The 22141-nt window shown below is 48.6% G+C and overlaps 1 protein-coding gene across 2 annotated transcripts in view; it reads right to left on the reverse strand.

Moving 5' to 3' along the window:
• The window catches only part of LOC142761262 (visual pigment-like receptor peropsin), a 41227-nt gene extending 21390 nt beyond the window's left edge, over positions 1 to 19837 (reverse strand). The window contains exon 1 of one of the 2 annotated variants that reach the window (XM_075864444.1): positions 19728 to 19837. Coding sequence is in view for 1 of the 2 variants with exons in the window: in XM_075864443.1 (XP_075720558.1) it covers positions 773 to 893 (121 nt within the window). In the remaining variant the exon portion in view is untranslated. Of the gene's footprint in view, positions 1 to 772; positions 1064 to 19727 lie in introns of those variants that run through there. The other variant, XM_075864443.1, reaches the window with a different exon arrangement.
• Between the last annotated feature and the right edge of the window lie 2304 nt (positions 19838 to 22141).

A 22141-nucleotide genomic window follows, 5' to 3' on the forward strand; every position in this document is an offset into this window, starting at 1 on the left:
CCAAACCAAAAGATATCTAATGCAAAATTGTCCAAAGAGGTGCAACCTAGTGTAGGCTTTATAAGCTACCAAAAGCAACTCAGTGCTGTATGTTTCTGTGTATGTGCGCACATTTTTTACTATTTCATATGGCCTCAGTCTCAAATTGACTTTCTTGACAATAGTTGGTTTTGCAAAGTGCTTGATTGCAGGTTAACACAAGTAAGTTCTGCATTGACACATCAGTAATTCCAATAACATACATTATGTAATGCTACATGGGTGTTGTGAATTAGTTTGTTCATCCTGACAGATCCACTTGCGTAAATGACAGATCCACTTGTACCTGATCATAGTGATGTTTATTTTGTACCCTGGCAGAGAAACCTTAGGACTCATGTGAATAATAAATTAAAATAAGTGACAACTCTCATTCAGTGAGCATCAAACAAATAGTAAAAGTAAAACCTTCATTTGAAAATAAAGTAACATGCAACTATAAAAAATCAGACAGCAATGTACTATATATACATTGTATACCCAATATCCTGCAAACAGAAGATGGATAGATAGATAGATAGATAGATAGATAGATAGATAGATAGATAGATAGATAGATAGATAGATAGATAGATAGATAGATAGATAGATAGATAGATCGATCGATCGATCGATCGATCGATCGATCGATCGATCGATAGATAGATAGATAGATAGATAGATAGATATAGAGAGAGAGAGAGAGAGAGAGGGAGGGATGGATAGATAGACAGACAGATGGATAGATACGTACCTAGGGATAGTAGATAGACGCCTATTATAGTCTCCCCTTGCTCTGACAGTGGATTTTCTTTTTGTGGTAGAGTCATATTGTTGTTCCTCCATGGTGCTGGCCGTGGAAACTGTATGGACATTTTATGTTTGTTCTGGATGAAAATAATAAATTAACTATATAATGGCATGAATAGAGAGAGTTTTCCTTCTGTCCAGCATTTAGCACTTGCTTCTGTCTTGCATTCCAAGATTAACAAATTAGGGATGAAAATCTTCTCAACAGACAGGGAGCTGTGTAAACGTTTGACCCCCTCCTCCTTATTCTATAATCCGGGCTATAAATACATCACAGTATGTCACTCAACAGCATATATAATAGATAGGTTTACAGAAAGATGTCTTCTATCATTACTGGATATACATCAAATGAAGACAGGGCAGGCAGGGTCATAATCATATGGTGCTCTGACTTAACGTACCATTAGCCTTGTTAATGTAAATGACAATATGTTAAGATTGGTAAAATGCATATTACGTTTAAGTATATATAATTTTTTTTTTTTTGCTTGCTTCGAGCCCATTTAGAGATGTCTTCTCTGCACTATAGACAGTAACATGTTAGCAGTTGTAAGTAATGTAAATCATGTTTTTTTAATCCATTATAATGCTTTGGATTGAAGTACTCAGTGTGCCATGCAAAAATGAAAGTTATATAGGACAAACTGTTACCACATATGTAACATTAATCAATCATTTAAACTTACATTTCAGTGTGACCCTTGTCCCTGACTTTCTTTGCAAAGATGATCCATCTGTGGTGCATACAAGGTGACTTTGAGATGAACACAGGCCTCAGAGTGGTCTACAGTAAGCCTGCTACATGATGGGCTGAGGACAAAATTCATGTGTGAGAAGATCTACTCACACAGATACAAACACGTGAAAGCGGCTACTAAACACCAACTTGTGGGGGGCCGCACACAGGATAGAGCAGCTACTGAACACCAGCTTCTGGGGGGCTGCTCACAGGAAAGAGAGGCTACTGAACACCAGCTTGTGGAGGGCCGTTCACAGGAGTGAGAGAGGCTACTAAACACCGGCTTGTGGAGGTCCGTTCACAGGAGAGAGAGGCTACTAAACACCAGCTTATGGAGGGCCGCTCACAGGTGAGAGAGAGGCTACTGAACACCAGCTTGTGGAGGCCCGCTCACAGGATAGAGGTGCTACTAAACACCAGCTTGTTGGGGGCTGCTCACAGGAGAGAGAGGCTACTAAACACCAGCTTGTGGGGGCCCGCTCACAGGAGAGAGAGGCTACTAAACACCAGCTTGTGAGGGGCTGCTCACAGGAGAGAGAGGCTACTGAACACCAGCTTGTGGGGGGCTGCTCACAGGAGAGAGAGAGGCTACTAAGCACCAGCTTGTGGGGGGCTGCTCACAGGAGAGAGAGAGGCTACTAAACACCAGCTTGTGCGGAGCTGCTCACAGGAGAGAGAGAGAGGCTACTGAACACCAGCTTGTGCGGGGCTGCTCACAGGATAGAGGTGCTACTAAATACCAGCTTGTTGGGGGCTGCTCACAGGAGAGAGAGGCTACTAAACACCAGCTTGTGGGGGCCCGCTCACAGGAGAGAGAGGCTACTAAACACCAGCTTGTGAGGGGCTGCTCACAGGAGAGAGAGTTTGCTGAACACCAGCTTGTGTGGGGCTGCTAACAGGAGAGTGAGGCTACTGAACACTAGTTTGTGGAGGGCCGCTCACAGGAGAGAGAACCTACTAATCACCAGCTTGTGGGGGGCCGCTCACAGGAGAGAGAGGCTACTAAACACCAGCTTGTGGGGGGCTGCTCACATGAGAGAGAGGCTACTAAACACACGCTTGTGCGGGCCCGCTCACAGGAGAGAGAGGCTACTAAACACCAGCTTGTGCGAGCCCGCTCACAGGAGAGAGAGGCTACTAAACACCAGCTTGTGCGGGCCCGCTCACCGGAGAGAGAGGCTACTAAACACCAGCTTGTGGGGGGCTGTTCACAGGAGAGAGAGGCTACTAAATACCAGCTTTTGGGGGCGGCTGACAGGAGAGAGAGTCTACTGAACACCAGTTTGTGGGGGCTGCTCACAGGAGAGTGAGGCTACTGAACACCAGCTTGTGGAGGGCCACTCACAGGAGAGAGAGCCTACTAAACACCAGCTTGTAGGAGGCTGCTCACAGGAGAGAGAGGCTACTAAACACCAGCTTGAGGGGGGCTGCCTACAGGAGAGAGAGGCTACTAAACACCAGCTTGTGGGGGGCTGCTCACATGAGAGAGAGGCTACTAAACACCAGCTTGTGGGGGCCCACTCACAGGAGTGAGAGGCTACTGAACACCAGCTTGTGGGGGGCTGCTCACAGAAGAGAGCAGCTACCAAACACCAGCATGTGGAGGGCTGCTCACAGGAGAAAGAGTCTACTGAACATCAGCTAGTGGAGGGCGGCTCACAGGAGAGTGAGGCTACTGAACACTAGCTTGTGGAGGGCCACTCACAGGAGAGAGAGCCTACTAAACACCAGCTTGTGGGAGGCTGCTCACAGGAGAGAGAGGCTACTAAACACCTGCTTGTGGGGGGCCACTTACAAGAGAGAGAGGCTACTAAACACCAGCTTGTGGAGGGCGGCTGACAGGAGAGAGAGTCTACTGAACACCAGTTTGTGGGGGGCTGCTCACAGGAGAGTGAGGCTACTGAACACCAGCTTGTGGAGGGCCACTCACAGGAGAGAGAGCCTACTAAACACCAGCTTGTAGGAGGCTGCTCACAGGAGAGAGAGGCTACTAAACACCAGCTTGAGGGGGGCTGCCTACAGGAGAGAGAGGCTACTAAACACCAGCTTGTGGGGGGCTGCTCACATGAGAGAGAGGCTACTAAACACCAGCTTGTGGGGGCCCACTCACAGGAGAGAGAGGCTACTGAACACCAGCTTGTGGGGGGCTGCTCACAGAAGAGAGCAGCTACCAAACACCAGCATGTGGAGGGCTGCTCACAGGAGAAAGAGTCTACTGAACATCAGCTAGTGGAGGGCTGCTCACTGGAGAGAGCAGCTAGTAAAAACCAGCTTGTGGAGGGCCGCTCATAGGAGAGAGAGGCTACTAAACACCAGCTTGTGCGGGCCCGCTCACAGGAGAGAGAGGCTACTAAACACCAGCTTGTGCATGGCTGTTCACAGGAGAGGGAGAGGCTACTAAATACCAGCTTTTGGGGGCCCACTCACAGGAGAGAGAGGCTACTGAACACCAGCTTGTGGGAGGCCGCCCACAGGAGAGAGAGGCTACTAAACACCAGCTTGTGGGGGGCTACTTACAGGAGAGAGAGAGGCTACTAAACACCAGCTTGTGGGGGGCCATTTACAGGAGAGAGAAGTTACTAAGCATCAGCTTGTGGGGGGCTGCTCACAGGAGAGAGAGTCTACTGAACACCAGCTTGTGGGGAGCTGCTCACAGGAGAGTGAGGCAACTGAAGACTAGCTTGTGGAGGGCCACTCACAGGAGAGAGAGCCTACGAAACACCAGCTTGTGGGGGGCTGCTCACATGAGAGAGAGGCTACTAAACACCAGCTTGTGGGGGCCCACTCACAGGAGAGAGAGGCTACTGAACACCAGCTTGTGGGGGGCCGCTCACAGAAGAGAGCAGCTACCAAACACCAGCATGTGGAGGGATGCTCACAGGAGAAAGAGTCTACTGAACATCAGCTAGTGGAGGGCTGCTCACTGGAGAGAGCAGCTAGTAAAAACCAGCTTGTGGAGGGCCGCTCATAGGAGAGAGAGGCTACTAAACACCAGCTTGTGCGGGGCTGTTCACAGGAGAGGGAGAGGCTACTAAATACCAGCTTTTGGGGGCCCACTCACAGGAGAGAGAGGCTACTGAACACCAGCTTGTGGGATGCCGCCCACAGGAGAGAGAGGCTACTAAACACCAGCTTGTGGGGGGCTACTTACAGGAGAGAGAGAGGCTACTAAACACCAGCTTGTGGGGGGCCACTTACAGGAGAGAGAGGTTACTAAGCATCAGCTGGTGGGGGGCTTCTCACAGGAGAGAGAGTCTACTGAACACCAGCTTGTGGGGAGCTGCTCACAGGAGAGTGAGGCAACTGAAGACTAGCTTGTGGAGGGCCACTCACAGGAGAGAGAGCCTACGAAACACCAGCTTGTGGGGGGCTGCTCACAGGAGAGAGAGGCTACTAAACACCAGCTTGTGGGTGGCTGCTCACAGGAGAGAGAGGCTACTAAACACCAGCTTGTGGGGGTCCGCTCACAGGAGAGAGATGCTACTGAACACCAGCATGTGTGGCCTGCTCACAGGAGAGAGCAGCTACTAAACACCAGCTTGTGGAGGGCTGCTCACAGGAGAGAGAGTCTACTGAACATCAGCTTGTGGAGGGCCGCTTACAGGAGAGAGAGGCTACTAAACACCAGCTTGTGGAGGCCCAGGGACGCTCATAGGAGAGGAGCGGATACTAAACACCAGCTTGTGGGGGGCTGCTCACAGGAGAGGAGTGGCTGCTGAACACCAGCTTGTGGGGGGCTGCTGACAGGAGAGGAGTGGCTACTTAACACCAGATTGTGGGGGCTGCTCACAGGAGAAGAGCGGCTACTAAACACCAGCTTGTGGGGGGCCACTTACAAGAGAGAGAGGCTACTAAACACCAGCTTGTGGAGGGCGGCTGACAGGAGAGAGAGTCTACTGAACACCAGTTTGTGGGGGGCTGCTCACAGGAGAGTGAGGCTACTGAACATCAGCTTGTGGAGGGCCACTCACAGGAGAGAGAGCCTACTAAACACCAGCTTGTGGGAGGCTGCTCACAGGAGAGAGAGGCTACTAAACACCAGCTTGTGGGGGGCTGCCTACAGGAGAGAGAGGCTACTAAACACCAGCTTGTGGGGGGCTGCTCACATGAGAGAGAGGCTACTAAACACCAGCTTGTGGGGGCCCACTCACAGGAGAGAGAGGCTACTGAACACCAGCTTGTGGGGGGCCGCTCACAGGAGAAAGAGTCTACTGAACATCAGCTAGTGGGGGGCTGCTCACTGGAGAGAGCAGCTAGTAAAAACCAGCTTGTGGAGGGCTGCTCATAGGAGAGAGAGGCTACTAAACACCAGCTTGTGGAGGGGCAGGGCCGCTCACAGGAGAGGAGCAGATACTAAACACCAGCTTGTGGGGGGCTGCTCACAGGAGAGGAGTGGCTGCTGAACACCAGCTTGTGGAGGGCTGCTCACAGAAGAAGAGCGGCTACTTAACACCAGCTTGTGGTGGGCTGCTCACAGAAGAGAGTGGCTACTCAACACCATCTTTTGGGGGTCTGCTCACAGGAGAGGAACGGCTACTGAACATCAGCTAGCAGAGGGCTGCTCACAAGAGGGAGCGGCGCCTACTGAACATCAGCTAGCGGAGGGCTGCTCTCTGAAGAGAGTGGCTACTGAACAGCTTGTGCAGGGCTGCTCACATGAGAGAGCGGTTACTGAACACCAGCTTGTGGGTGGCCACTCACAGGAGAGGAATGGCTACTGAAGATCAGCTTGTGGGAGGGGGCGACTACACATTGTAGAGAGAGCTGATAGATATTTTCTTTCAGAGACAGCTGCCAAAGAATCCCTTGGGCAGGGGTGTAGCTAGGGGGGGGGGCAAGTGGGGTATATGCCCCAGGTGCAGCTTGGTGGTAGGGAAGGGGGCGCCACAGAGCAGCTGACCGCTGCTGATTGGCGCCTTGTATGTCGCACACCTGCAGCAGCGATCAGCTTTAGCAAGAGCCAGGAGATCACGCAGCGGCGTTCTGACTCGGGTCCAGTCCCGTGCTGCACCCTCCCAGCATGTAGGGGGCGCCACTGGGCTCTGCGTCTACTCTGTGCTCTGCACACACACGGAGTAAATAACAGCCAAGAAGCAGTAGAGGAAGCTCCACCCACAGCCTGTCCTGCAGGAAACCTTTGATCCTGTCAGCAAGGATACATGGTGAGTGTACATGTGTGTCTATTGTGTATACAGTATGTTTCTCTGTGTTTGTACGTGTATATGTTACTGCTGCCCCTTATATAACATGCTGACCTTTATATACCCTGCTGCCTCATATACACGCTGCTGCCCCTATATACCCTGCTGACCCCTATATACCCTGCTGACCCCTATATACCCTGCTGCCCCTTCTATACTCTCCTGCCCTTATATATGTGCCTATGTGTGTGTGTGTTTATAAGTATCTGTGGAAGTAGTTATCATCTACTACATTATCTGTAATCAGAGAGTTATCACTGTGTTATCAGAGGTGTTACATAGGACTGCAGGTAACATCTACTAAATTATCTGTACTCATTGAGTTATCACTGTGTGTTATCAGAGGTGTTACATAGGACTGCAGGTAACATCTATTACATTATCTGTATCAGGGAGTTATCACTGTGTTATCAGAGGTGTAACATAGGGCTGCACGTGAAATCTACAACAATATCTGTACTGGGTATAAATGGGTCTGTCTGTGAATGTGTCTTTGTGCTTGTATATATGTTCCTTTTATGTATTTGTATATGTTCCTGTTTGTGTATTTATCTGCCGGAGTGTGTGTGTGTGTGTGTGTGTGTGTGTGTGTGTGTGTGTCTAAATATCTGTCTTTATGTATGCACAGTATATATGTTCCAGTATGTGCGTGTCTATATATGCGGTTAATTTTAGTTTTTTGTAGGGGACATCCAACCTAAGGACGGCCCTGGCTGTCACCAACCCTAGTCAGAAGGAATTCCGCCGCTGCTTGCGCCACATGACCTCCTCGGCTCTTCTGGTAAGTCACGTCAGGCAGAGCGGAGATTGGTAGCGGTAGGCTACCGCTCACTGCTCTGTTTACAGTGTGGTGCTAAGTACAAGGGGGGAGTGTGGCGCTATTTAAAAGGGGCAGTGGGCTGTGTGTGGCCCTATTTACAAGGGTTGGAGTGTGCTGCTATCTACAAGGGGGGAAGCGGTCTGTGTGTGGCACTATCTACAAGGGGGGCTGTGTGGCGCTATTTACAAGGGGGAGGGGGAAGGAGATGTCGTGAAATAAGTTTGGGGGGCGCCAATCTGAATCTTTGCCCTGGATGCAGGAGAACCTAGCTACGCCTCTGCCTTGGGGGAGGCATAGGTAAAAGAGCTAGAGTTAGAGCCAGAGATTTTGTTTGGGGTGTGCACAACACCAGCTTGGGGGGCTGACACAAAGCTGCGAAGAAAATATTTATATTTTTAGTGATTTATAAAATAACTTGTAGCTCTTTTTTTATAGGTGAACCTGTAATGGCTGCGGCGATGACCAGGAGATCAGAGCGTCACGTCAGCGTTGAACAGAAGAAAGAGCAGTACTGCATTATGTGCTTGCCAAGTACACAACACAGCGCTGCACGGTGTCCAGCGCTGAGTAAAACAAACACCAGAACAGAGCGGCACTTTATTCTATCAGTGATCTGATTTCAAACTGAAGCGCTACTCTGCTGTCCTACAGAAGCACCGCTCTCCCCGCTCTCCCCCTGTGTCTCCCCGTGTTGCACCACAGCTTACAACGGTCCTGGACACAGAGAGGGAGTGAAGTGTCCGTGAGCCAGAGATCGAAGCTCCACATACCAGCTGTGGCATGGGTGATGTAGGTTGCCGACCCTTGGTGTACCATGTCAGAACAGATAAGGACATGGTCTGGCAGCAGTGAGTCTTATGGGGTTCTTTCTCAAAGGCATTTGTCTTTTCATGATTTTGCACTCTCCAAATTCTCACAAGTCAAGAGTTAATTAAAAAAAATACTCTGGCAATAATTTTGAAATAGCATTGAAATACCTGTGATGCTTAGACAGATTGTGATAGTCCAGAAGGCGGGACTTCCACTAATATTGAGATCACCACCAAAAAGCCCCAATGGAGAGGTGGCCACAAAATCTTAATTCTAGAATTGGAAATAAACAAACCTAAAGGTGCTCCAATTTCCATTTCCATCAATGTAGTATTCTATTCATTGAAACTTGGCACCGGACTTGAACCCTCCTCCCTTACTCGCCGGACTCTTCCCTTACTCAGCTCAACCCACTTCCAAGTTCAATAAAGTGGTGGCCGCACATGCAGTCACACTCTATTTAAATGGATAGAAGCTATGAAATACAGAATCTAGGGTAACCTATCAGCGCTCGCACTTGCAGGTTTGGACTGACAGAAGACTGACAGTCCATATATGGAAAGTGTTGTCAGGAGCAGAGCAGTGTCCCAGGCAGAGTGTTAGTAGTGCTCTGCCCGGGACTTTGGCTTTGGGGTTGCCACTGACATCACTATCCGTATTTGGCCGGAGTACCGGAGCAGAGCCTTTACTAGCGCTCTGCCTGGGACATCAGCTCTGCACTAGACATCACTATCCATATATGGACAGTGATGTCAGGAGCAGAGCAAGACTCCCAGGCAGAGTGCTAGTAGTGCGCTGCCCGGTACTATGGCTCTGGGGTTGCCCCTGACAACACTCTCTAAATATGGATAGTGATGTCAGTGGCAACCCCAGAGCCAGAGTCCTGCGCAGATCGCTACTAGCACTCTGCCTGGGACACTGCTCTGCTCCTGACAACACTGTCCATATATGGACAGCGCTGTCAGGGGCTTCTTCAGAGATGGAGTCCCAGAGCTGAGCCGCTTCTAGCTCTCTGCCTGGGACTCCGCTCCTCCTGGCACTACTTGGGAGGGGGGCTGTGTGGCACTACCAGGAAGGGGGGCTGTGTGGAACTACCTGGGAGGAGGGGGCAGTGTGGCACTACCTGGGAGGGGGGGCTGTGTAGCACTATCTACAGAGGGCACTAAATTTATTGGGGTACAAACTGGGTCCCTAACTTCTATATGGGGGCATAAACAGGGCCTAACGTCTATATGGGGGCACAAAGTGAAGTTTTCTGACATTTTACTACCACCGTGAGTTCCCCCGCAATGGGGCCTACTAAATCTGTGTTGCCCAAGGGCCCACATAAACCTGGAGCTGGCCCTGGCTGGGGGGCCTAGAAGGGGGACACTTTGTGATCAGATTTATGTCAAGGGACAATTCAAACAAGTAGGGATTGTCCAAAGTGGTAATCTTGTTTAAGATATTCATTCTGATCTGGTTCAATATTGACCCCTTGGCAACATATGATGTACTATTACTGTGTTGTCACCAAGGGGAAGTATGGAGCGCGCTCACGGGCTTTAGATAGCCGACACCACACTCCAGCGGGCGGAATCAAAGTTCACTTTGATTCCGCCCGTTTAACACTTTAAATGCCGCAGTCAATCATGACTGCGGCATTTCAATTGTTAGAATCAGGGGGGTGCCCCCTCATACACGCCATCGTGCCCCCCCCCCCGCCCGTGGCACGGTCTGTTTACAATGGTTGTTATGGCAGCCTGGGGGCCTACTAAAGGCCCCCAGGTCTGCCATCTTTGTACTCCTTTGAAGCTCTGCCTCTGGCAGGGCTTCAAAGGAGACTCTCCGTATCACAATATACTGCAATACATTAGTATTGCAGTATGTCATACAAGCGATCCAACAATCGCTGGTTCGAGTTTCCTAGGGGAACTAATAAAAAATGTAAAAAAAAAAACAGTTAAATAAAGGTTTTTTTTATGTTTAAAAAAAAAAGTATTAAAAGTTAAAAAAAAAAAACTTTTTCCCCTAGAGTAATGTTCAAAAAAAACAAAAGTTAACATAACTGGTATCGCCGCATCCGTAAAAGTCAGAACTATCACAATATAGTGTTGTTTAACTCACTCGGTGATCGCCATAAAAATAATAAATTATTAGGGTATGTTCACACGCAGTGAGCAAAAACGTCTGAAAATACGGAGCTGTTTTCAGGCGAAAACAGCTCCTGATTTTTTAACAACTCGCGTTTTTCACTGTGTCTTTTACGGCCGTTTTTGGAGCTGTTTTCAATGGAGTCAATGAAAAACGCCTCCAAAAACGTCCCAAGAAGTGTCCTGCACTTCTTTTGACGAGCTGTCATTTTACGCGCCGTATTTTGACAGCGACGCGTAAAATAAAGGCTCGTGGGAATAGAACATAATAATTCCCATTGAAAGCAGTGGGCAGATGTTTGTAGGTGTATTTGGGGGCGTTTTTTCAGGCATAATTCGATGCGTAAAACGCCCGAATTACTTCTGAAACCACTGCGTGTGAACATACCCTAAGGGCACGGCCACACGTGGCAGAGTTCTTCCGCTGGAAATGTTGGTGCAGATTTGGGGCAATTACGCAACGAATCTGCACCAACAGTTCCATATCTGACAGGTAATTCAGACGTTGCAGAAAAGACAGCGGACTTGCCACAGATTTCAGTTTTTGCATTGCAAAGGCTAAAATATGCAGTGAAATTCCGCTTCTTCTCCGCAACAATCAGTGCATGCTGCGGAGAGAAAATTCCGCACCGCAGCCTATGGTCCGCAGCAGAGTATTCCGCAACGTCTGAACTGACTTGCCTAAAAATATATTGAAACAAATGTAAAAACCGCCGCTGGAGAATTCCACTGCGGACTGTCCACGGCAATTCCGCCATGTCTGGCCGTGCCCTAAAACACACAAATTGCTGTTTTTTGGTCACCTTAGCCCTAAAAAAAAATTAAATAAAAAGTGATCAAAAAGTCGCATATACCCCCAAATGGTATCGGTGAAAACTACAGCTCGCCGCGCAAAAATTAAGCTCTCACATCGCTAAATTGATGAATAAATAAAAAAGTTATGGCTCTCAAAACAGACGCAAAACATTTTTTTTTTCGCAACGTTTTTTTTTTTTAAAAGTGGTACAACATAAAACAAAACATATAAATTTGGTATCGCCGTAATCGTATCAACCTGTAGAATAAGGTGCACAAGTAGTTTCTACCACCTGATGGACGCCGCAAAAATAAAACCCTTCAAAAAATGGCGTAATCGCTGTTTTTTTCCCATTTCACCCCACAAATATTTTTTTTTCAGCTTACCAGTACATTATGCCGTAGAATACATGGTGCCATGACAAACTACTACTTGTCTTGCAAAAAACAAGCCCTCATACGGCTATGTCGACAAAAAAAACAAAGAAGTTATGGCTTTTGGAAGCCGGGGAGGAAAAAAACGAAAATGAAAAAACTGAAATTGGCCGTGTCTCCAAGGGGTTAAAGGCATCCCTGTCATATTTGTAATGTGTAATTTCAAAAAGTGACATTTTCCTCTATGCATTCAGGCAGAAATGACCCTGGTCACAAAAGGATTAATTGTACTGCTTTCCAAAAACTTTATTTTTTTGTGTAGCCCAACCATAGCTATACCACTGTTATGACCATTTCTAACAGTTAACAGAATGAGTTAAAACAGAATAAAATTCCAAGAATATTATTGGTACTTCAAGTTCCCGGTAAGAAGACCTTAATCGCATTAGTGTTTAAGCTGTTTAAGTCACACGAGAAAAAAATGTGGATTTACATTTTACTTTACAGAAAACATTTCTGCATTACACAGGGTTTCATTATTTCCCAAATGCGTGATACTATACATTCTGCTGAAATGTTACCTACATGCTGTAGCGTCCATGACCGTGGACCGCCGGGTTTACTCACCCCCCGACAGCCGCAGCCATTGATCTATGAGTGCTGGCTCGCATCTCCTTCCTAGGAGACGCCAGCACTCACTTCCGCTCCGGTCTGCTGTGTCCCATAGGGTGCGCGCGCACGCTTGTCCCCAGTCTTAAAGGCCAAGCGCACACAAATGGAATCATCATTATCAACTGGCCATGATTCTCTGGACTATAAAAAGGGTCCTACCCTACTGATCCTTGCCTGAGCATTGTTAGTGTTCCCATGTCAGTCTTGCAAATGGTCCCTTAGTGTTATCCTGTTCCTGTTGTTACCCGTGCCTTGTATCCTGTTTCCCGTGCTGTGTCCTTGTACCAGAGACTGTTAGTGCTGGAGTCGTGTCCCTCAGCACCTGCTGTCGTCTGCCACGTCCAGTGTGATCCACCACGTCTGGCGCAACCTGCTGCATCCATCTCCATCCGTGCCAAAGCCTCGGCCACTGTCTGGACTATCCAGGTACACTTGTGCGGGACTTTGTATTGCTGGGGTACTCTGTTGTTTGGCCAGTTGCCTCCCCGCTATGGGGGTGCAGCCTAGTGGGTCCACATACCCACAGACTGTGACACATGCAGATGAAGACGCTGTCTTGCCAAGGGGTGTCTTGTTAAAATGAAGTAATCTTCTCTAACCCACATGATCAACTGTTATCGCTGAGAGGAGCCACACCTGGCCACTCATTGGCCACCGCATGGGAAATGTAACTTTACAAGGTGGTCATTTAAAGGAATGCTATTCATGTAATGCATAGATGGGACAGGTACACTGGAGCGGGAAACTCCCTCTATTACATCCAAAAATGGACAAGGTTATCTTTAGAAGTCAACCCCTTTAATAAATTGTAATTCTTTAAAAAGAAAGCCTTACACAAGAAACACAATTTTAGCATAAAAGTGTAACCTAAAAATGATTGCTCCGAAATCCTTATGTAAAGCTACTGTGTATACTTTTCTCTGTAAATCTGTGCTTTTTGAATGTTAGACTACTGCCTTAACTTTCTGAAACGGGAAGTAGCTGTCTATCAGCTACTTACAGTTAGCCATATTAACTCCGTTTTCCGTGGTACAGTAACATCCTTCTATTATGTTACATACTTTACTGAATCTTTGCCTGATCTTAGCATGATCTGGAATCAGTGACCAAATTTTTATTTGTCCATATGGGATGTATCAGTGGAAAGGAAGTAACTAGCATCTCCTCCTACCTGGGTTTTAAAGGTAATCTTATGAGTATAGCTGGCCACCTGGGACATTGCTCTTGCATTTTTGGTATACATTCTTTTGCATGGTCCAGGCTTAGTGTAGCGCCCATGGCCGCGGGCCGTCGGGTTCACTCACCTCCCGACGCCCGCAGCCATGGATCTGTGAGCGCTGGCCTCCGTCTCCATCCTAGGAGATGCCAGCGCTCACTTCCGCTCCGTCCGGCTGGGTCCCGTAGGGTGCGCGCGCACGCTCGCGCCCGCTCTTAAAGGGCCAGAGCGCGCACATGAAAACAATGATCATTAACCCACATGATTTCCTGCTCTATAAGAATGCTCAAGCCCTTCTAATCCTTGACTGAGCGTTGTTAGTCTTTCCCAGTCTGTCTCGCAAATGGTTCCTTAGTGTCTCCCGTTCCAGCTGTTACCCGTGCCCTGTTACCGTTCCTGTATTCCGCATTGTTCCTGTGCCTACCCGTGTTCAAGTGTCTTCTGCCACGTCAAGTGTCTTCTGCCACGTCAAGTGCCATCTGCTCATCGGATACTGCCCGCCACGTCTGGCGCCACTTTCCGCACCTGTCTCCATCCGTGCTGAAGCCACAGCCACCGCCCGGACTATTTCAGGTACCTAAGCATTACTGTCTGCCATCTTACTTTCACATAGACTGTGACCTGGTCAGCTGCCTCCCTGCTATGGCGGAGCGGCCTAGTGGGTCCACAAACCCAGTGTCCGTGACAGTACGCTCAGGCCATGGAACCCGCTGGCCAGCCCAAGACCCCAGTACAGAAGATTCAGACAGAGATGCATGACCTACGCACTCGTCAGGATCAACTCTTTGAGGCGGTGAATTCTATTCTGGTCCGCCTGGATCTACTCGCTGTTCCACCCCCGGTTCTTCCTCCAGAGGCTGTTGCCGTGCCACTGCCTGTTGTTCCCCCTGTTTGTTCCGGATCCTCAGTTCCTCTGCCTCTTCCTCCTCGCTACGACAGTGACCCCAGAGCATGCAGAGGATTTCTTAATCAATGCACGGTGCATTTTAGGCTACGGCCTCATCTCTTCCCCTCCGAGCAGGCTAAAGTAGCGTTCATTATCTCCCTCCTCGCTGGCAAGGCCCTCGCATGGGCGAACCCAATCTTAGAGCAACAGGGACCGGTATCCTCGGACCTAGCCTTGTTCCTGCAGTCCTTTCGTGCCGTGTTCGAGGAGCCGGGTCGAACATCCTCTGCCGCAGCCACTCTGTTGACCCTCAAGCAAGAAGGCTCCACAGTAGGGGAATATGCAATCTCCTTCCGTACCCTAGCAGCCGAGCTGGCATGGAACAATGAGGCACTGGTGGCGACCTTCTGGCAGGGACTGTCCTCTCACATCAAGGACGAACTGGCAGCCCGCGACCTTCCTTCTACCTTGGATGCCCTCATCCTGTTAGCCACCGGGGTTGATATGAGAATCCGGGAGCGCTCTCAAGAGGTTCGTCAGGAGAGCCGGGCCCACAGACCAGCACCCCCTGTCCAGAGACCACTATTGTCCACTCCTAGTGCGCTACCTGAGGAACCCATGCAGGTAGACAGAGTCCGGTTATCTGAACAGGAGAAGCAGCGCAGACGCTCCTCTGGTCTTTGCATGTATTGCGGCCTCAAGGGTCATTTTGTGCGTCAATGCCCACAGAAACCGGGAAACTCCAGTACCTAGGGTTGGTTGGAGAGGCAACTCTAGGTGGAACGTCTCCAAACGTTAAAACCTCTTCCAAATTATCGATACCTGTGGCCATCGTCACCGGACAGACTTCACATCCTTCCTCCGCCTATCTTGACTCTGGAGCGGCTGCTAATTTTATCCACCAAGATCTAGTGGATCGGTTTCAACTACCCACAGTCCGTCTGGAGAGACCCCTGGCAGTTGCCTCTGTGAATGGTCTACCGCTGCCTGATCCAATCATGCTCATCACTGAGCCGATGACATTACGGGTCGGAGCGCTTCACTCAGAACAGATCTCCTTCCTGGTACTACCCAAGGCTATCAATCCTATCCTGCTGGGTCTGCCATGGCTCCGTCTACACGCCCCGACACTCGACTGTAGTTCTGGAGAGGTTCTTCAATGGGGCTCCAGATGCCATAGCCATTGCCTGTCACAAGTCCGTCCTGTTGTGCCCCCTCTGCCTCAGTCACTCTCCGATCTACCTTCTCAGTATGCCAGTTTTGCGGATGTCTTCTGCAAACGAGAGGCTGAGACGTTGCCTCCACATCAGAATTATGACTGTCCCATTGAACTGGTTCCCAATGCTTCTCTTCCCCGTGGACGAGTATATCCTCTCTCCTTGCCAGAGACTTTATCGATGTCAGCCTATATCAAGGAGAACTTGGAGAGGGGTTTTATTCGAAAATCTTCCTCCCCGGCCGGGGCAGGATTCTTCTTCGTTAAAAAGAAAGATGGATCTCTCCGACCCTGCATTGACTACCCGTTGCCACTCATTTCCGAGCTGTTTGATCGCATACGAGGAGCCAAATTTTTTTCCATCTAGATCTGCGGGGGGCCTATAATCTAATCCGGATTCACCGGGGCGACGTATGGAAGACGGCATTTATCACCCGCGATGGGCACTACGAATACCGAGTGATGCCCTTCGGCCTATGTAATGCTCCCGCAGTATTTCAGGAGTTCGTTAATGACATCTTCCGAGATCTCCTCTATACGTGTGTTGTAGTTTATCTCGATGATATTCTAATCTTTTCCCCAGATATGATGACCCGTCGGAGGCACGTTCGTCAAGTTCTTCTGCGACTAAGAGAGAATCGCTTGTATGCCAAGTTAGAGAAATGCACCTTTGAAAAGAGGTCTCTGCACTTCCTGGGCTATGTCATCTCGGATCAAGGCCTTAAGATGGACCCTGAGAAGTTAAAGTCTGTCCTGGAATGGCCACGTCCTCAAGGCCTAAGGGCCATACAGCGGTTCCTGGGTTTCGCCAATTTCTACCTGCAGTTTATTCCGAACTTTTCTTCTCTGACGGCCCCCATCTCTACCCTTACCAAGAAGGGTGTGAACGCCAAGGTGTGGACTCCGGAGGCAGAGTCCGCATTCATTAACCTCAAGAAAGCCTTCACTTCAGCTTCGATACTCCATCACCCTGACATATCTAGGCAGTTCTCACTGGAAGTGGACGCTTCCTCTGTTGGTGCAGGCGCACTTCTGTTCCAGAGGAGCTCCAAAGGAAAGGCAGTAGTATGTGGCTACTACTCAAGACTGTTTTCCTCTGCTGAGCGCAATTATTCCGTTGGAGATCGGGAGCTACTGGCTATCAAATTGGCCCTGGAGGAGTGGAGACATCTTCTGGAGGGCGCTGCTCACCCCATCCTGATCTTCACCGACCACAAGTATCTCACTTACCTTCAGTCCGCTCAAAGACTGAATCCTCGTCAAGCCAGGTGGTCACTGTTCTTCACCCGTTTCCAATTTTTGCTCCACTACCGTCCCGCTGACAAGAACGTGAGGGCCGATGCCCTGTCCAGATCATTCGAAATGGAAGACACGGGGGAGTCCCTTCAGACGATCATAGACCCATCCTGCGTTGTCACCGCCAATCCTCTGCAGCTTAGAAATATCCCTCCAGGGAGAACTTTTGTTCGGTTGGCAGACAGAAAAAGAATTCTCCGCTGGGGACACAGTTCTAAACTAGCTGGGCACGCCGGTGTCCGTAAGACCCAAGACCTCATCGCTCGTCACTTCTGGTGGCCCACGATACCTAAGGATGTTCTGGACTTTGTCTCTGCTTGCACGGTGTGTGCCTCTAACAAGGTGGCTCACAGCAAGCCTCCTGGCCTGCTTCAACCCCTGCCTGTACTGAGTGCGCCCTGGCAGCACATCGCTATGGACTTCGTCACGGACCTTCCTCTCTCAGCAGGATGCAACACCATCTGGGTGGTGGTGGACCGGTTCTCTAAGATGGCACATTTTATCCCACTGACCGGCCTACCCTCTGCTCCTCGACTGGCAAGCTTCTTCATTCAGCACATCTTCCGCTTGCATGACTTGCCTCTTCACATTGTGTCCGACCGGGGGGCTCAGTTTACCTCCAAGTTCTGGAGAGCCCTCTGTAAACTCCTGGATGTGAGTTTGGACTTTTCCTCTGCCTATCACCCCCAGTCCAATGGGCAAGTTGAGAGGATCAACCAGATCATGGAAAATTATCTCCGCCACTTCATCTCTTCACAGCACGATAACTGGGTACAGCTTCTACCATGGGCGGAGTTTTCATATAATAACCACACAAGTGAGTCCACCACTTCCACTCCGTTTCACATCGTGTACAGTCAACATCCAAGAGTTCCTCTTCCAGTGTCGACTTCATCTCAGGTACCCGCTGCTGACCCTGCATATGGGGACTTCCTGCAAATCTGGCAACAGACCCGGTCCTCTATTTTGCTGGCGGTAGATTGCATGAAGCGTAAGGCAGATACCAAAAGAAGAGAGCCGCCTAAGTATCTTCCTGGGACTAAAGTCTGGCTGTCCTCTCGAAACATTCGCTTGAGGGTGCCTTCATACAAGTTTGCTCCCAGGTTCCTTGGTCCCTTCGAGATCCTGCAACAAATTAACCCTGTTTCCTATAAGCTGCGGCTGCCCCCTACCCTCAGAATCCCTAACTCCTTCCATGTGTCCCTCCTGAAACCAGTGGTCCTGAACCGCTACAGCAAGACCTCTAGTTCCACAGTTGCTTCCAGCGGTCCTTCTGATGTATTCGAGGTAAAGGAGATCCTGGACCGCAAGAGGGTAGGAGGAAGGACTTTCTATCTGGTGGACTGGAGAGGGTTTGGTCCTGAGGAGAGGTCCTGGTAGCCAGAAGAGAACCTCAGCGCCCCTACTCTTATTAAAAAGTTCCTCTCTCACTCTGGTCCCAAGAAGAGGGGGCGTAAGAGGGGGGATACTGTAGCGCCCATTGCCGCGGGCCGTCGGGTTTACTCACCTCCCGACGCCCGCAGCCATGGATCTGTGAGCGCTGGCCTCCGTCTCCCTCCTAGGAGATGCCAGCGCTCACTTCCGCTCCGTCCAGCTGGGTCCCGTAGGGTGCGCGCGCACGCTCGTGCCCGCTCTTAAAGGGCCAGCGCGCGCACATGAAAACAATGATCATTAACCCACATGATTTCCTGCTCTATAAGAATGCCCCAGCCCTTCTAATCCTTGCCTGAGCGTTGTTAGTCTTTCCCAGTCTGTCTCGCAAATGGTTCCTTAGTGTCTCCCGTTCCAGCTGTTACCCGTGCCCTGTTACCGTTCCTGTAATCCGCATTGTTCCTGTGCCTACCCGTATTCAAGTGTCATCTGCCACGTCAAGTGTCTTCTGCCACGTCAAGTGCCATCTGCTCATCGGATACTGCCCGCCACGTCTGGCGCGACTTTCCGCACCTGCCTCCATCCGTGCTGAAGCCACAGCCACCGCCCGGACTATTTCAGGTACCTAAGCATTACTGTCTGCCATCTTACTTTCACATAGACTGTGACCTGGTCAGCTGCCTCCCCGCTACAGCAGAGCGGCCTAGTGGGTCCCCAAACCCAGTGTCCATGACACTTGGTGGTGAAGGGAGGAACAGACAGGAAAATTACACAATAGTGCCTGTTATGCTGCCTGTCATAGTGCTCGTGTGGTGACTAGTCATAGCTCCCCATAGAATAATACCAGCCACTGGGTGTATGAACTTAGATGTGATGGATAACAGGGGACACGCAGAACCCGCTGACAATTAACCTGTCAGTCCCAAGGACTTGACAGGGTCAGGATTCAGCAAACGATACAGCTGCTCTGTATAGAGAATGCAGAGCAGCTTTATCTCAAAAAATAATCTCTACATATAATAAAACTGTAAACTTTGCGTGTCTGTACATTAAAAATATTTGCGAAAAAAATAATTGGGGGGATGAAGGATAAGTGATAGAATGCATTAAGATAATATTTGCAATTTTTGTCTGTTTGTCTGTTTGTGCACACATCACGTAAAAACTACTGAACCAATTCGGAAGGAGTTTAACATAGGGGTCAACTTGAAGTAACAATTCGTTTTTATTTCATCGCAATCGGTTCACTCAATCAGAAGATTTGCGAATTTAATGTTTTCAAAAATTCCCTTAAATTGCACATGGAAACCATGGCAACCAATCACATTTTTACTTTAATTTTGTATTATCTTTGAAAAACTATTTACCAGTAGGTTGCTATGGGCCACTGCTCCAAATGGTTGCAATCAATCAGATTGCTGCAAATTTTTCAAGCTGCCTCAGAGAAATTACAGCTGTGCTCTGATTGGTTGCTAAGGACAACAACACCAACTTTCGTCTATATTGGTTTTTTTTAGGCACATATAACTACCAATCAGGTTTCTGCTTTCATTGTCCAAGCTGCCTTAGAAAAAAAGAACTCTAATCTGATTGATTGTTATGGACAACAGCTCCAACATTTGTCTACATTGATTTTTACATATAGTAAGGAGATATGGAGATATAGCAACCAATCAGATCGCTACTATCATTCACCTGCTGCCTCACAAGAATGTAAACTACAATCTCATTGGTTATTTTGGTTCTTACACATAGAAGGGAGATAAAATAACCAATCAGGTTGTGGCTTTCATTCTCCTAGCTGCCTCACAAGAATCTAAACTGTAATCTGATTGGTTGTTATGGACAACAGTTCCAACATTTGTCTGTATTCGATATTACACATAGAAGAGAGATAAAGCAACCAATCCGTTCGCTGCCTTCATGCACCTAGCTGCCTCAAAAAACTGTAATCTGACTGGTTATCTCAAAGGGCTCAGACAGTGGCCTCTCGGTCTCAAGAGAGTAAATGCCTTCCAGAAAAAGATCAAATATTTCTCAATATAGAAGAAATGCAAAAAGCATGAGACGGATTAGGTCTTAAGAATCTGAAGAATATCATGAGGCGACACTTACTGTAGCACAAGAACGTCAGGCCAGAAACTTCTACCCAGCGTGAGTCTCGCTAAGTACAGAGTGCTCGCATGGCGGCCTCTCGGTCTCTGGAGAGTAACCAGGAACACGAAGCGTGACTATCTGCTGACCAAGAGCGCCATGCATCGTCACGCGAGTCTGAAACTTTCACCGACAGAGAATCTCGCTTGAGTTGTCAGAGAGCTCGAAAGTGGTGAAGAACATGAAGCGCAATTAACCGCCGATCGCAAATGTCGCAACTATGCCAGGGCTCTTGAAAGCTAAGAACAATATCAACAACGATTGGAATCAGCTACAGAGAATTATGAACGCACGCGCCAAGATAATGAAAGTTATTTATTGACTGAAAGGGAAAGAGTAGATGAAATACGGCAAGCAGAAACAGCAGAACAACGTCAATCACGCTTAGAGGCTGATAGAATTCGAACACTCTCTTAATAGAATGTCTATTTCATCAGAAGATTCAGATGAGTCTCAGGAGTATGGTGCGGCAAACAATGTTGTTCCTTGGGTCAATAAGGAAACAGCAGGTTTTATGTATTCCCCTAGGATTGACTATGCTGAATTCGCTTCCGTAAGTATGGTCGTAATTTGCAATTTTTGCGGTGCTCTCAAATGGGGAAAAGAACCAAATGGAATCTGTTGTTCAAGTGGTAAAGTTCACATTGAAAAATTTTAAGAACCTCCAGAGCTTATAAAACAACTTTTAAATGGTGACCATCCACAATCAAAACACTTCTTAGACAGTTAGGCTGGGTTCACACAACCTATTTTCAGACGTAAACGGGGCGTATTATGCCTCGTTTTACATCTGAAAATAGGGCTACAATACGTCGGCAAACATCTGCCCATTCATTTGAATGGGTTTGCCGACGTACTGTGCAGACGAGCTGTCAAACGACGACACGTAAAATGACTGCCTCGGCAAAGAAGTGCAGGACACTTCTTTGTAACGCAATTTGAGCCGTTCTTCATTGAAGTCAATGAAGAGCAGCTCAAGATTTACGAGCGTCAAAGACGCCTCGCATAATGCGAGGAGGAGCTGTTTTCTCCTGAAAACAGATTGTCTTTTCAGACGTAAAAGGTAGCTAGCATGTGCACATACCCTATCCGTTTATATAACAGCGCATTCCAAATGACATATTTTGGGGCAAAACTAATTACAGATGGACCGTTCATGACAACGTTCAAGGTGCAAGGCCAAGTTTACTATTTCATCGAATCTTTGCTACCACAAGATGAGCCAAAATTTCTTCAGATTTATTTTGTATCAGATTACAATGAACAGGCCAATATCAGAAATCAGAACTTTCCACAACTAAATAGTAACCTTATATCTCCACTTCAAAATATGCTGCATCAGGTGAATCCGTACGTGCATAGTTTCAAAGCTGCATTACAGTCTATTCTGCAGGGGCAAACCAATGATTACAAAATCATCATCAGCGCAGATAGACGTCCTGTTGCTGAACACCGCGCCAGGTATAACGCCCCCGTCACAGATGAAGTTGCAGTGGTTTTAGTTGATCAGGAGTGCGATAGGCGTGGCATTGTGTTGCGCACTCACGACGATCGCCTGCAACATATTTTCGAAACACACAGAGCTTATGACTCCCTGCAATATCCCTTAATTTATTGCCACGCCAGA

This window comes from Rhinoderma darwinii, chromosome 4 (genome assembly GCF_050947455.1).
Source record: "Rhinoderma darwinii isolate aRhiDar2 chromosome 4, aRhiDar2.hap1, whole genome shotgun sequence".
Lineage (NCBI taxonomy): Eukaryota > Metazoa > Chordata > Amphibia > Anura > Rhinodermatidae > Rhinoderma > Rhinoderma darwinii.